Source organism: Thamnophis sirtalis, unplaced genomic scaffold, assembly GCF_051295495.1.
Source record: "Thamnophis sirtalis isolate CommonGarterSnake01/CBP01778 unplaced genomic scaffold, rThaSir2_p1.2 scaffold_5, whole genome shotgun sequence".
Taxonomy (NCBI): Eukaryota; Metazoa; Chordata; class Lepidosauria; order Squamata; family Natricidae; genus Thamnophis; species Thamnophis sirtalis.
In genome coordinates, this window is record NW_028261385.1 from 89,850,633 (window position 1) to 89,864,759 (window position 14,127).

The window sequence follows — 14,127 nt, forward strand, 5'->3', positions numbered from 1 at the left end:
TGGAATTTGTTTGAGTACTACAATCTCCTTACCTTTATATTCTAATTTTCTATCTCTCATTTTCTGTAAGATTTGTGATTTAATTGTTTTCTTAGTAAATCTTACATGTACTTCCCTTGGAAGAGCATTTCTCATTGCATATCTTGTGTATACTCTAAAAGTCTCATCAATTGTTTCTTTTATTTGGTCCTGGGACATCCCCAGAACATCTATCAAAATATTTGAAATTATCTGAACTAAGTCCTCTCCTTTTTCTTCTTCTATGTTTTGAAATCTTAAAAAAAATTCAGACCTGTCCATCTCCCATCTTAGTATTCCACTGCTCTCTCTTTCTACATCACTTAGTCTGATCTCTAGCTTTTCAGTTTTCTTCTCTCCTTCTTGAATCTTATTTTCAATTTTTTGAATCCTATTTTCGTATTTCAGCATCCAGTTGTGTATACTTTCTACTTTTCCTTCCATATTATCAACTTTTTGCACTATGCTTTGGTTTTGTTGTTCCATTGCCTCCATTTTTTTTACAAGGATATCGTTTCCTGCTTGCATCTTCTGCATCATTTGTATAAGTGTTTCAAAGTTGGCTTCCTTCTCTTTTTCCTGATGGGACATCGTCTGTGTTGTCCTCTGGCCTCCCGCAGGCGAGGGGGCAGGGGTTGATGTAAAGCCAGAGGCAGCTGCTTTTCTACTCATAGCCAATTAGTATTAGAGGGTGGAGAGTTATAAGTATGGTGGATTAAGTACGTAAAGTACACAGAGGAGGGGGGGGGAGATAAGAAAAGGGGGGAGAAGAGAAAGGGAAGGAAAAGGGAGAAGGGAGAGAAAAGGAAGGAAAGAAAAAGGAACTTTTTTTTTGTTTCAAAGATGAAAGGAATGCAGTAAGAGTACAATAGAAAATATATATATATAAATAAAAGAATATGAAATAGTAAAAAAGAAAAAGAAGACACCCCTCCTCCAAAAAGGGAAGAGGAGGTGCTTCAGCTACAAGTGAGAAAAGAAAAAAGCAGAAAAAATGTAAATAGTCAAGAGGTGATCCAAAGGTTAAAAAGAATAATCAAAATAGAAAAAAAAATGTAAAAGATCAAAAGGTCGATGGTGATGCTCAAAAAAGAAAAACTCAATGTCGATGTCTCCACAGCAGATAATATGAAAATGGTGTTGGGAGATGAAAGGATGCCAACAAGCTAAAACAAATGATTTTTTCCGGACTCTTTCCCCCCCCCCCCCCCTAAGATAAGAGTCTCTCCAAGGTCACACTCAGCTTTGCTGTTTTATCTAACAGGTTCCCAGCTGCGTAAATACGTAAATCAAATGCATTACAGGGGGGATTTTAATAACAAAGTTCAAGTCCACAAGATGGCAGTGTTGGCTTGTAATTTGTAGTTTACAGCTTGTTTTAGTCCGTTCCGTGGCGTTTGTTAATTACTAATTGTTAAAAAAAAAAAATCTCCTACTAGATTTCTCATGGACACATTTAAACTTCTGAAAAATATTATGATCAACATAATGCAACTGGCTTACATAAAAGTAACTGGGATGTGCACTAGAAAAAGTTAGTATCTTATTAGCCATCCACATATTAAATTCTATTAAGTACGAGGCGTGAGGTAAACAGCAACAGGTTTATTAACGGTTTAAACATACAATGGAACTTCAGGACTCGGACAGCGCTCGCTTGCCTGACAGCTCTTTATATACTAGAGCTGTCAGGCAGCTGACCAATAGGCGGCCAGCAATTCTCCCGCCAGCCGGAGGGCGCGTCAGGGCCAATCAGGATCTTGCGGCTCTGGCCCCTCCCGCCGGCTGGAACGGGAGGACGTAACACCCCTTCCTCCCAGATTGCGCATGCGTAATCTTTCAAGTACGCAGGCTTCCTGCGCAAGCGCTGGGATCTTCGCAGAAAGGGAGTGTCCGCAGAAGGGAGAGGAGGTGGCTTGCAGCTGTGATGTGGCCAGTGGGAAGGCCCAGCCCCGGAGTCCAAAGGGGGAATTACAGGTAGGCGGCCAGTTAAATCTGGCAAGAACGGGGGTTGGAGCCGTGTAGCGGAACGGACGGCTGCAGCTGGAGGAGCCACGGCAGGGCATGGCTGAGCAGGATAGACAGTCGCTGGGCAAGCAGGCCCTGGCTGTAGTGGTTTCAAAGCGTTGGTTGTGGCTGGAAACGAGGGAGCCACGGCTGGTGGTGGCTGGGTAGGCAATGCGGCTCCTGGGTAGGCAGACCCCGGCTGCAATGGTTGCTCGGGCCCGGCGGTGGTTGACTGTGGTCTCTCTGGTGCCCGGCGCCGAAGTTGATTTAAATGGCACCGCCATAATCTTCTGTCAGCCAGCAGGACCCTGTAAGAGCAGGGCCCTGTTAGCTCGATAATAACCTCAGGCAGCCATTTCAGGTCCCCCGCAAAGTTTTGGGCGAATACCCCCTCACCCACCAGAAATGCCCTTGGTGGGTCAGGTGTGGGCCCCAAGGTGGGGGAGAAGGAAGGGTGCAGCCTGTCAAGGGTGGTCCTCAGGCGGCGGCCCATGAGGACCTTGGCGGGGCTCTTCCCGGTGGACTGGCAGGGGGTAGTATGCTGGGCGAGCAGATAGGTGCGAAGCCTCGGAAGGAGACAGGGAAATGGCCACAACCCAGTATGGGGATGGGATTCTCCTGATAGTCGCGGAGGAGGCAGTCAGCAGGGCCCAGCTGGCTAGCCGTGAGGGTTGGTATAAGTGACCTCAGGGTGGCTCCGCCACACCAACTCCATCTTGCAGGAGCGGCCTGCGAGTAAGATGTGGAGATGCATCTTACCCTGGCCGCCATATGAAGAAACAGCTGCAGAATCGGTCTGCCAATTGGGCAGGGAAGGCTCAGGAGCGGAAACAGCATAGCAGCTCATGCGGGCTGATGAAGAGGACCCTGGAAACTGGCGTCGACTAGCAGCAGGCTGAGGAGAAGGCGGAGGAGCAGGTGGGGGCCTTGGGTTTCGAGCATCCCCTGAAGCAGAGCGGCAGACGTTTGAAATGTGGCCCTTCTTGCCACAAAGGCGGCAGATGGCCATTCAGAACCAGCAGGAAGCTCTGGGATGGCGGCCGCTGCAACTGAGGCACACACCGCCATCTCGAGGAGGCTGAGAATGGAGGCAGTCGACTGAGGACATGGCGTCTGCACACGGGTCGAGGGCCAGCCGAGGTATCAGGGGAGGGTCTTGAGCGTCATCGTTGGATTGATTTCCAGTCTGTTACCCCTGAGGAAGTGGACAAGGCCATCGGAGCAGTGAGTGCCTCCACATGTGTACTGGACCCGTGTCCCTTCTGGCTGGTCGCAAACAGCAGGGAGGTGACACGGGGCTGGATCCAGGTGATAGTGACTGCGTCTCTCCGGGAAGGGTTCTTTCCCCCCCTTTAAAGGAGGCGGTGGTGAAGCCCCTACTGAAGAGACCGTCCCTGGATCCAGCCGTTTTAAATAACTACCGTCCAGTCTCCAACCTCCCCTTTGTTGGGAAGGTTGTTGAGAAAGTGGTGGCCTCTCAGCTCCGGCGGTCCTTGGAAGAAGCCGATTATCTAGACGCCTTCCAATCTGGTTTCAGGCCTGGCTACAGCACGGAAACTGCTTTGGTCGCACTGACCGATGATCTCTGAAGAGCCAGAGACGGGGGCCAGGCCTCCGTTCTGGTACTCCTGGACCTCTCAGCAGCCTTTGATACCATCGACCATGGTATCCTTCTGCAGCGGTTGCGAAAGGTGCGGGTGGGAGGGACCGTTTTCCGGTGGTTCTCCTCCTACCTCTTGGGCAGGTCACAGTCGGTGTTGGTTGGAGGACAGAGGTCATCCCCTAGGCCCCTTAATTATGGGGTGCCACAGGGGTCGGTCCTGTCCCCCCTCCTGTTTAACATTTACATGAGGCCGCTGGGAGAGATCATCCGATGGCACGGGATAAAATACCAACAATATGCGGACGATACCCAATTGTATCTGTCCGCCGCGTGCCAGCTCAGTGAAGCAGTTGACATGATGTGTCAGTGCCTGGAGGATGTGAGGGTCTGGATGGGGGTTAACAAGCTGGCTCTCAATCCTGACAAGACTGAGTGGCTTGTGTTTTTTTCTCCCACGAATTGGCAAGGTATTCCATCTCTCAGGCTGGGGGGTGAAATTATACGCTCCTCAGACAGGGTTCGCAATTTGGGAGTCCTCCTGGACCCACAGCTGACTTTAGATCACCATTTGTCGGCTGTGACCAGGGAGGCATTTGCCCAGGTTCGCCTGGTGCACCAATTGCGCCCCCACCTGAATCGGGAGGATCTTACAACAGTCACTCATGCCCTCGTGACCTCAAGACTGGACTACTGCAATGCGCTCTACATGGGGCAGCCCTTGAAGCGTGTTCGGAGACTTCAGCTGGTCCAGAAAGCAGCCGCGCGAGCGATTGTGGGTGCGCCTCGGTACACCCACGTTACATCTATCCTCCACAAGCTGCACTGACTGCCTATTGGTCTCCGGATATGCTTCAAGGTGCTAGTCATCACTTATAAAGCCCTACATGGTATTGGACCTGGGTACCTGAGAGACCGCCTCCTGCCAATTGCCTCCCATAGACCCATCAGATCCCACAGATTAGGCCTCCTCCGAATTCCATCTGCCAGCCAATGCTGGCTGTCGACCACCCGGAGGAGGGCGTTCTCTGTGGCTGCTCCGGCCCTTTGGAACGAGCTTCCCGTGGAGATTTGGACCCTTGCCACCCTTCAGGCCTTCCGGACAGCCATTAAGACCTGGCTGTCCCAGCAAGCCTGGGGTTGAGTTCCCCCCCCCCTACTCGAACTGTTGTGCTTGTTGTGTTTTTTAAATTGTTGTATCACTGTCTTGTTTGTCTTACTTTTCTGTATTTGTTCCCCTTCCCTTGGTTTTTTGTTCAGCCACCCTGAGTCCCTTCGGGGAATAGGGCGGCCTACAAATCGAATAAATACCAAATACCAAACATCTGGCTGTGGACAGCGGAGTTGGGAAGCGCCGGCATCACAGATGGCGGGAAACAGCGGACATCAGGGGTGGACTGCCCGGCCATCTCGTAAGCCCAGGCTTCGTCCACTGCTATCTTCATGGATAGCTCAGTGCGCGCCAGGATCTTTCTGTGAAGATTGATGTCAAGGAGCCCATGAATGAATTGTTCGAGGAGGGCATCCTCTAAATCGGCAAACTCGCAGTTGATGGCAGCTGCGCGAAGTTCGGCGACATACTGCGCTATGGATTGGCCCTGCCTCTGAATACACCGCCGGAAGTATTGCTGGCGGGTATACTTGGAGGGCGAAGGCTCATAGTGGATTTTGAGCCGCTCCATGAGAACGTCCAGAGGCAAAGAATGTACCGGGGCCGGTGCAGCTAAAGCCCGGGCGGTGGCAAACTTTTCGGGCCCGCAATAATGGAGGAAAGTACCTCGACGCCTCCCCTCAGGGAGCTCAGAGAGGTCGTGAGCCATGAGGAAAACCTCGAACCTTTCTAAAAAGGCGTCCCATGATTCGGCCTCTGGCCTGAAAGCGGCAAATACCGACAATGGAGCCAGGGCAGGGACGATGACAGGGTCCGAGTCGGTCATCCTTGTCACCAGTATTAAGTATGAGGCGCGAGGTAAACAGCAACAGGTTTATTAACGGTTTAAACACACAACGGAACTTCAGGACTCAGACAGCGCTCGCTCGCCTGACAGCTCTTTATATACTAGAACTGTCAGGTGGCTGACCAATAGGCGGCCAGCAATTCTCCCACCAGCCAGAGGGCGCGTCAGGGCCAATCAGGATCTTGCGGCTCTGGCCCCTTCCGCTGGCTGGAACAGGAGGACGTAACAAATTCCTATTAATTAGGCAAAACTAATTTATTTCAATTAGTTTAGACACACAGAGATATTTTTCCTTTTCAAAAATTGGTTTATTTCTCCCCATAAAGATGGGGAGTTCCATGTTTATAAACCAAGGAACTAGAAAACATAAACCTTAAAGAGAATTTCAGTGATGGCATAAAAGTCAAGAAATCACAGGAAGACCAAATGTAAGGGAAGATGCCCTGAATAAGATTTGCACTATGAGACCAGAAATGTTTTAGGGTGGTGGACAAGAGACAACTAGAAAGACTCTAGGCTTAAAGAGAGAAAGTTAATCTTTCCCAGTCTCATTTCCAGATCAACATTCTCATTCCACCACACTTGTACTATTGCTGCAAATGGGCTATAAACAATATCTTTACTGCTTGTAACTCTGAAGAAAAGCTTCTGTTTATAATCTGATTACAAATTCACAGTTCAATAAGGTAAATACTGCTTGACATGACTTTAAATAAAACATGATTGACCATAACACTTGATTTAGTTCTAGTGGGAAGTGGTAGATACTGAACATACAATTCTTTAAAAAAATAGTGACAAATCTCAGGTTGATCTTTTAGCATAAAATTACTCTTGTTTATTATGAGACTTTCATGGAAAATTCAGGTTATTAACAACCTTCTTATATCAGATCTTATCTCTGTTTTGCCTATTTTTCTTTGAATGTTTCTGTCTAAATGAAATAAATCAAGTCAGAAATGTTGATTTTCAAATATATTATCTGTTTGCTAGCCTTCTGCTCCCCAAACGTAAGAGGAAAACCCAGCTTTAGTGAGGTCAATAAGCTGTATGTATGTATGTATGTATGTATGTATGTATGTATGTATGTATGTATGTATATATATATATATATGTATCAGAGGTGGGTTGCTCCCGGTTCGGCCGAATCGGTAGTGGTGATTTTGCCCAGGTCACAGAACCAACAGCGACCTAGGCTGGCCATGCCCCCGAACCGGTTCCCCAGTTTCTTCTGACGTTGCTGGCATGTTTCTGCGCATGAGCAAAACAAATTTCAGTCAACTGCGCATGCGTGAGTAACGTGAGTGTGAAGTGAACCAGTACCAACCAGAACAGGAACCCACCTGATATGTATATATGTGTATATGTGTATATGTGTATATGTGTATATGTGTATATGTGTATATGTGTATATGTGTATATGTGTATATGTGTATATGTGTATATGTGTATATGTGTATATGTGTATATGTGTATATGTGTATATGTGTATATGTGTATATACGTATATGTGTATATATGTATATATGCATATATGTATTCCAGGTTCAGGTCTCTGAACAAGAATGTCAACAAAATTTGTAAAACAGGCTACATATCAGGAGTCATTTGGCCTCTAACACATTTTACAGAAGCAATGAAGGATCCGTTCTTTTTCTATAAGCTCTCACAACAAAGAGCTTTGTGGTTATAACACATAGATGCAACATCATCATCACATTTCTTAATTTGTTTTCCTTTTTATGTCATATTTCACATAGACCGCTGTAATCTTCCTGTATCTGGGTGTATGAACAATCCAAGCTTCTTTTCTAATTGTGTACTGATATTTATCAGCATCCACCCTTAGAGTGCAGTTTTTCAGGATGTTCAAAAATCATCTATGCAGTTAAATCCTCTTGTAAATTGGGAAATACTGACTCAGCTACGCATTCAAATCCTAGCAAAGTAATATAAAAATGTCCCCTTGTTAATCTACTGGTAAATAAAAATGTGGTAATTTATTAACCAACGATCTGGGTTTTTCCCCCACAGATTTTGTGAGACACATTGAGAATATTTATTTGTTCTAAGGAACAAAAGTAGCACAAGCTTAGTGAAGATGAATCCAGCTGCTTTCCCAGAACTGCTGTGATTAAAATGCAGCCAATTTATTTGGAACTGGAACTGAGATTGTTTGCAAAGTAAATACTTGCAGTTCCTGTTTCTGAAGAATTCTTCTAGCAGATGATATTGGTTTCAAAATCATATAATTAGGGAACTTCCCATGCCTCATACTGTAGCTGATGGTCATGGAGCTATATCACGGCACTATTTTTCTGTTTCATTTATTATGTGTTGCATGGGAAAGAAACAAAAGTAAGGTTAAATACATTCAAACCTCACTTGTGTCCACAAAGTTGAGCAATACCTTGAAACAGAAAGTAAAAATATATGCAAAGTCAGACAATTATTTATGTCCCATGAACATGTGCATTTATATGTTCTACCCTACTGTGTCTCCTTGTAGCATAAGACTGCCAGATGAGAGATAGTTTGCAATTTCATCATTCCTATTGGCTAACTATCTAGCCACACCCAAGTAGTCCTCGACGTATGACCATAATTGAGCCCAAAATTTATGTTGCTAAATGAGAAATTTGTTAAATGAGTTTTGCCCCATTTTACGACTTTTCTTGTCACATTTGTTAACTGAATCACTGCAGTTGTTAAATTAGTAACATGATTGTTAAGTAAATCTGATTTCCCCGTTGACTTTGCTCATCAGAAGGTTGCATAAGGTGATCACATGACCCTGGGACACCACAACCATCATAAATGTGAGTCAGTTGTCAGGCATACGAATATAAATCATGTGACCATGGGGCTGCTGCAAGTCTTAAGTGCAACAGTCTTAAGTGTGAAAAATTGTTATGTCCCTTTTTTCAGTGCTGTTGTAACATCAAATAGTCACTAAATGAATTGTTGTAAATTGAGGATTACCTGTACAGAAGGCTGACTCTCTAAAATTCCTTTCTTAGGGAACTCTGAGAGGCTGCTTTGTAGATCACTTGGGACACTGTGAGTTTAAGACATTTTTTGGACTCAGAGTGTAATGCTTATGAAAAGCATAATCTTCAATGGGAAAAGGCCACTTTTACCAAATGTAAAACCTAATTCATTTTAGGCATGTTTCAAAAATCACTCAAGACTGTGTTTTATATTTTGGTTGCAATAGACAGCTGTCCCTCACCAATTCCCCTTGACCACTGACTGCCTCTAACCTACTTGACTGCAGGCTTCAAGGATACTGAATAGGAATATTAATAGGCTTGACATTTAACATTTCTCCAGTTACACATTAAAACTTATATTCTATATTATTGGTTGGCATGCAGCATTTTGCTAGAACAAATTTCCATTGTCTCATAGTCCCACAAATCTATCATTGTGGCTGCCAACTACTCTGCCTTTTATCATAAATGTATATCATTCATATGTGAAGTACATTTTATGCCATACATAACATTAAAATGAACATACGTGTAGAGACACACACTATTAATAAACCTACATTCAGACTTCGATGAGACTGAAGATGATGGTAATACTGCAAAAACAAATCTCAAAGTGTAAAATATGCTAATTTCATTTTTGTTTTCCTATAAAATCTGAACTACCAATAAATATTGCCTCAGTTCCAATGAAAATTCCCATTTCTTTTTGTAGCTGTCAGTAAAATTTACTTCCAAAATAGCTATCCTTGTGAGGCCTGCACAATGGGTCTATTCAGCTACAGTTTGAATAATGTAGGGCATTCTATATTTGAACTTTTGAAGCGTTTTTGTAAAATCCACATGCAAATTCAGAGTCATTTAATAAAACTGGTTAATAGTTATAGGGCAAACAATACTCTCCCACCCCAGTTTCTCTAAAATGCCACAAGAAGCACAAAAGTAGTCTGATAACAGAACTATTATTAGCCACAATAAATAAATGGCACCTTCAAGGTCAGACACAGAATACCGTAGAATATACACACATAGGTGTGTGTGTATAGGATAGTTAGGACTGCAGAAAAAAACAAGTGCAACCAGCCTGCCTTCCATTGAAGATCTGTATACTGCATGAACCAGAAAGAAGACTGAAAAAATATCTATGGACTGCTGACATCCTGGACATAAACTGTTTCAGCTTCTCCCCTCAGGAAATTTCTATAGGGCATTGTATGCCAAACTAGAGACAAAGATATTTTCCCCTGTGCCATCGCTCTGCTAAACACACACTTAATTCTCACAGCAGTGTCTTAGGTCTAAAGATATACACCCATGCAGTTGGCTATATTGCTGTAATCCTTCTCATTGTCTCATCTTTCTCTTTTTCTCATCTTTTCCTCATCTATTGAGATCTTATGATTTTTTGTTTGTATTTTATGATTATTTGTAACTATGATTTATGATCTATGACCTATCACTTCGTTGTTTGTATGTACACTGAGAGCTTATGCACCAGAGAGCTTATAAACAACATTTGCTGTGTGTCTAATTACATTTGGCCAATATAGAATTCCAATCCTAATTTATATTAGATGCTAGAGATTATGTCAGTTGTTTTCATGCCCGGCTGATGAACATTATGGACAAGGGTGCTACTATCACTCTGATCCAATAAGCCATTTATTAATACTTGTTAAAGTAGTTCTGGAACAAGATTATTTGTACCCCAATAATCTAAAAAGAACTCTCTGGCTAAGAAAACATTCAATGCCAAGTTCTTACCTGGTGCAGTTTTGTAAGATGCAGTTCGGGTGGATGGTGGAGGCGCACTCTTCGTGACAGGGTTCGGTATTAGATGCATATCTTGTCTTTGTCTTTTTAGTTCCTCCTCTCTCTGTTGGGCTGCACGTATTTCTTCTTCTATCATGGACAAAGTCCTCTGCTTTTTTGACCTTAATTTAAAAGGCCCTACTGTCACCTCTGTTTCTTGCATAGCCAGAATGGAAGCTGTGCTTCTAAGCTCAGCTGCTTCTGAATATTTGCTAAAATAGCTGACTTCTGGCTTGACTTCTTCCACACTGACGGCTTGGGTGGTGTAAGCAACAGGAGATGGTTGCTTTTCCCTGAGTGCAGAATCTGAAGTTGTCTTTGGTGTTGTATCACGTTTCTCTTGCATAGGAGATGACACTTGAGGTGGCTGAAACGTTGAACCATGCTGGTTCTCAGAATATGGTCCCCTGTTCAGCTTTTCTTGTTCCTGCCCATTCGATTGGCCCATGATATCCTTTGCTTGCTGATAATTCATTTTATTAGCCTGCTCAGTGATGGCTTGTTGAATAGCATTTTGAACCAGGAGATCAGCCTGATATTCCAACTGCTCTTCAGTCAGCACAGAGTTGACTAGTGGTGGTGAAGGAGAATAAAAACCATGTTCACTAAGTGACTTTGGAACATCTTGACATTCAGAAGGTGTGTTAGCTTGTGGAGTCTGGGGCAAGGAGAAATCAGTGAGGGAATTTTCTTGAAGGGGATTCATTGTTTCATTAGAGGCACCACTGTCACTGATATTGTCCATGCTAAAGTCGTTGGAAAGAGTTTCCAAAACAGTTGTATCCTGTGATCTGACGGACAATTCATCTAAACCAGAGTCTAGTTCTTCTGGAGGAAAAGAAACACTGATTGATTTTGAGAACTGATCTAATACACTCTGTTCATCATCCTTTACCACTGTAAGGACTGCTTTGGCACTTGTGAATTCATCATCATCTGACCATATCTTGATGGCCTGAACACACTTTGTAGAGTCGCCATAAAGAGTCGGTCCTGTAGGACCACCAGAGATATTCTGATTAATGCTGTCATCTGAGATGAAGGACAGCTTCTCAGTATTTGTAGTAGCTACCGCATTATTACCAGCTTGCCCATATACAGTCACAGGTTTTGTAGCAGAGATTGTTCGCCGGTCCATTTGGGATGGACCTATTGGTTTATAGAACGGTTGGATAGTGAACATTTTAGGGGTCCCTGATCGTTTCAGGGCAGCTGAATTGTTTTGCTGATCTAAATTTTCCATTAACTGAAATTGTTTCCGAGCAGCTGAAAAATCTATTTGTTCTGTGACAATATCAAGTTTTTGATTTTTATCAGCTGAATCTGATGGTGCATAGGAATAGGAGGCATGCTTTACAGGCATTGATGGTGGTTGTTGCTGTTGCTTCTGTTTGCGTTCTTTGTACTTCTTGTGAGACTCCAAGTGTTCTTCAGCCAGCTGTTCCTCTAATGTTTTCTCTTGGGGTGGATTCCACCACTTTGCAGCTATTTCTGGATTTTTCTTGACAGCCTGGCTTCGGATGAGCTCTCGTCTCTCCTTTTCCAATTCTATTATTTCATCAGAAGGCCTTACTTTACGCACTCTGTAATTCTCTCCTGGATCCTCTTCCTCAAAAAGCTTAGATGGCTTTTTGTCTTCCTGAAATGCTCTAAGCTCAAACTTGGCTTCTTTCTTAATGGTAGCTAATGTTAACTCTCCATCCTTGGAGGACCTTGAGCTTGTGGAAGAGCATGGGCTCACTGGCACTTTCAAAGTGTCACAGGGTTTCTCTTGTAATATCTCTACAAAATGGCCATTTGGTTTTAGCTTCCCAGATGCTGTGTTAATTCCACTGTGCTCAAGGGTTGGATGTGTCTGTCCTCCAACTTTAATGCCATTATGCCCATCGAGTGCTGGGAAATCATTAGTAACATGAACAGATGGACTAGAACCATCCACAGCAACAGCTACACTTCTCTCAGGAGAAGAGGAAGTCATCCCATTAAAGGGGTTATCAGAAGCAGAATCACAACAATTTGCTTCTAGCACCTCATCAAGATATCTGATCTCTTTAGCAACCTCACTGTCCAAAGATTCATGTCGTTCTTTCAGTCCATTGTGACTGGCAATTGTTGAAAGTAAGTGACTTTGATTCTCTGTTGCATATGTTGAGGTCCTGACTATGCTGTCCTTATGTTCTGAAACAAGGCTTTCGATTTCCATTTTGTCTTGTTCTGTTGTGCAATTACTAGCAGACTCCAAAAAATTGGCACTATAGTGGTCTTTCTCTTCTCTTAACTTTATGTCATCTCCATAGCATGTAGCTGATTTCTAAAACGGAAACAGAAGAACAGAAATCAGTCTTTGGAAGCTGTGTAAACAATTTTTCTAATATATGATACCAAAAATATTTCTATATCATATGAAAAAACAAATTTTATCTAACATATTTTTATGTGACAAATAAAGCCACATTATAATGATTGGGACTGCCACAACGGAAACTCAGCAAAATAATCACCATTCTAAGTACTGTATCTCCCATCTATGCTCATTCTGATAACTACTAATTGTAATTTGCAATTGCTTGTTTTCTCACCAAAACTTTCATGTGTATGTAGTGACTTGTCTTTTGCATTTAAGAATTGAAAAAGCAATCTACATTTATTTGAAGATTTCATATTCAAGCAGAGTCTTCCTTAAATTGATGCCTTCTGGAAATCTTGGGGCTGGTTAGAAATTTTGAGAGCTGTAATTCCAACACATACAGAGTAAATCAAGTTTGGGGATGTTGGAGTCAAACATATTCAGTGAAACAGACAATACATCTCCACATTAATAAACATCACTCCCTAACACACACTATGCACAAATTATTTTTCCCTTCTTTCTGTAATTTAAAAGTACCCTGCACTGTGGAACAAGGAAGACATTTGTCCAGAAACATAAATCTTAAACACTTTTTAATGTGGTTTTCATTGCTTCAGTTTCATGTTAAATCAGCAATATTAAATTTTAAATTATATCCAAGATAAGCTCTAATGATTTACATGCTGCTCTTTTTAAAAGGGTTTTTATTCTTTCAAATCCACAGAAATGTTGGAAGCAAGTTATATACAGGTAAGTGGTATTCTTGTAGATTTGACAAGTAACTCTCCAAAAATTGAACACAGAGAGAGAAATCAGCAAAAGAAAGTCTGAGTCTGAAAATGGGCCAGATCAGGCCAGTAGTTGCAAAGACAAGAATTCCAGAACATTTTCCCCAATGTATTGTTTTGGAATATTGTTCACCACTCTATTCTTATCCTCCTCCTTAGTCACATGAACCAGAGAAAAGTTGTTGTTAAAAATGCTGGACAGAATTCCAGAAATCATGCTCTGCATTTTTCCCCCAAAACCAAGAAAGATACATGGTGATTCTTCCAACTTTTCTTTTTTGTTCCACGCTTATAGACAGAATCTTGCCAAGCCGAAGCACTCTACTATCTACATAAAGTATATACTCTGAGAACTATTATGGTGGGACTGTCTTCATCCTCTTTCTTGTACACAAACTATTTCATCTGAGAGGCCTTTTGTTCCTCTGGAATGCATCCCCTCCCTCCTGAGAATCCAACCCACAACATTCCATCACACTACCTCTGCAGAACAATAGGTAGCTTCTGCCTTTTAAGATCAACAGTCAACAATAAAGGAACAAGCAGTCAAGATAAATACTTTGAAATAAATCCCCTGGTTTAAAGAAGATGTTTAAAGAGA

At 43.0% G+C, this 14,127-nt stretch overlaps 1 protein-coding gene across 4 annotated transcripts in view; it reads right to left on the reverse strand.

Annotated features, from left to right (window-relative positions):
- Window positions 1-14,127, reverse strand: part of PALM2AKAP2 (PALM2 and AKAP2 fusion) — a 323,435-nt gene that overhangs the window by 20,762 nt on the left and 288,546 nt on the right. For all 4 annotated transcript variants that reach the window (XM_087716190.1, XM_087716187.1, XM_087716185.1 and 1 more), the window contains one exon: window positions 10,341-12,699. In XM_087716190.1, the coding sequence (XP_087572316.1) occupies window positions 10,341-12,699 (2,359 nt within the window). The remainder of the gene's footprint in view (window positions 1-10,340; window positions 12,700-14,127) is intronic.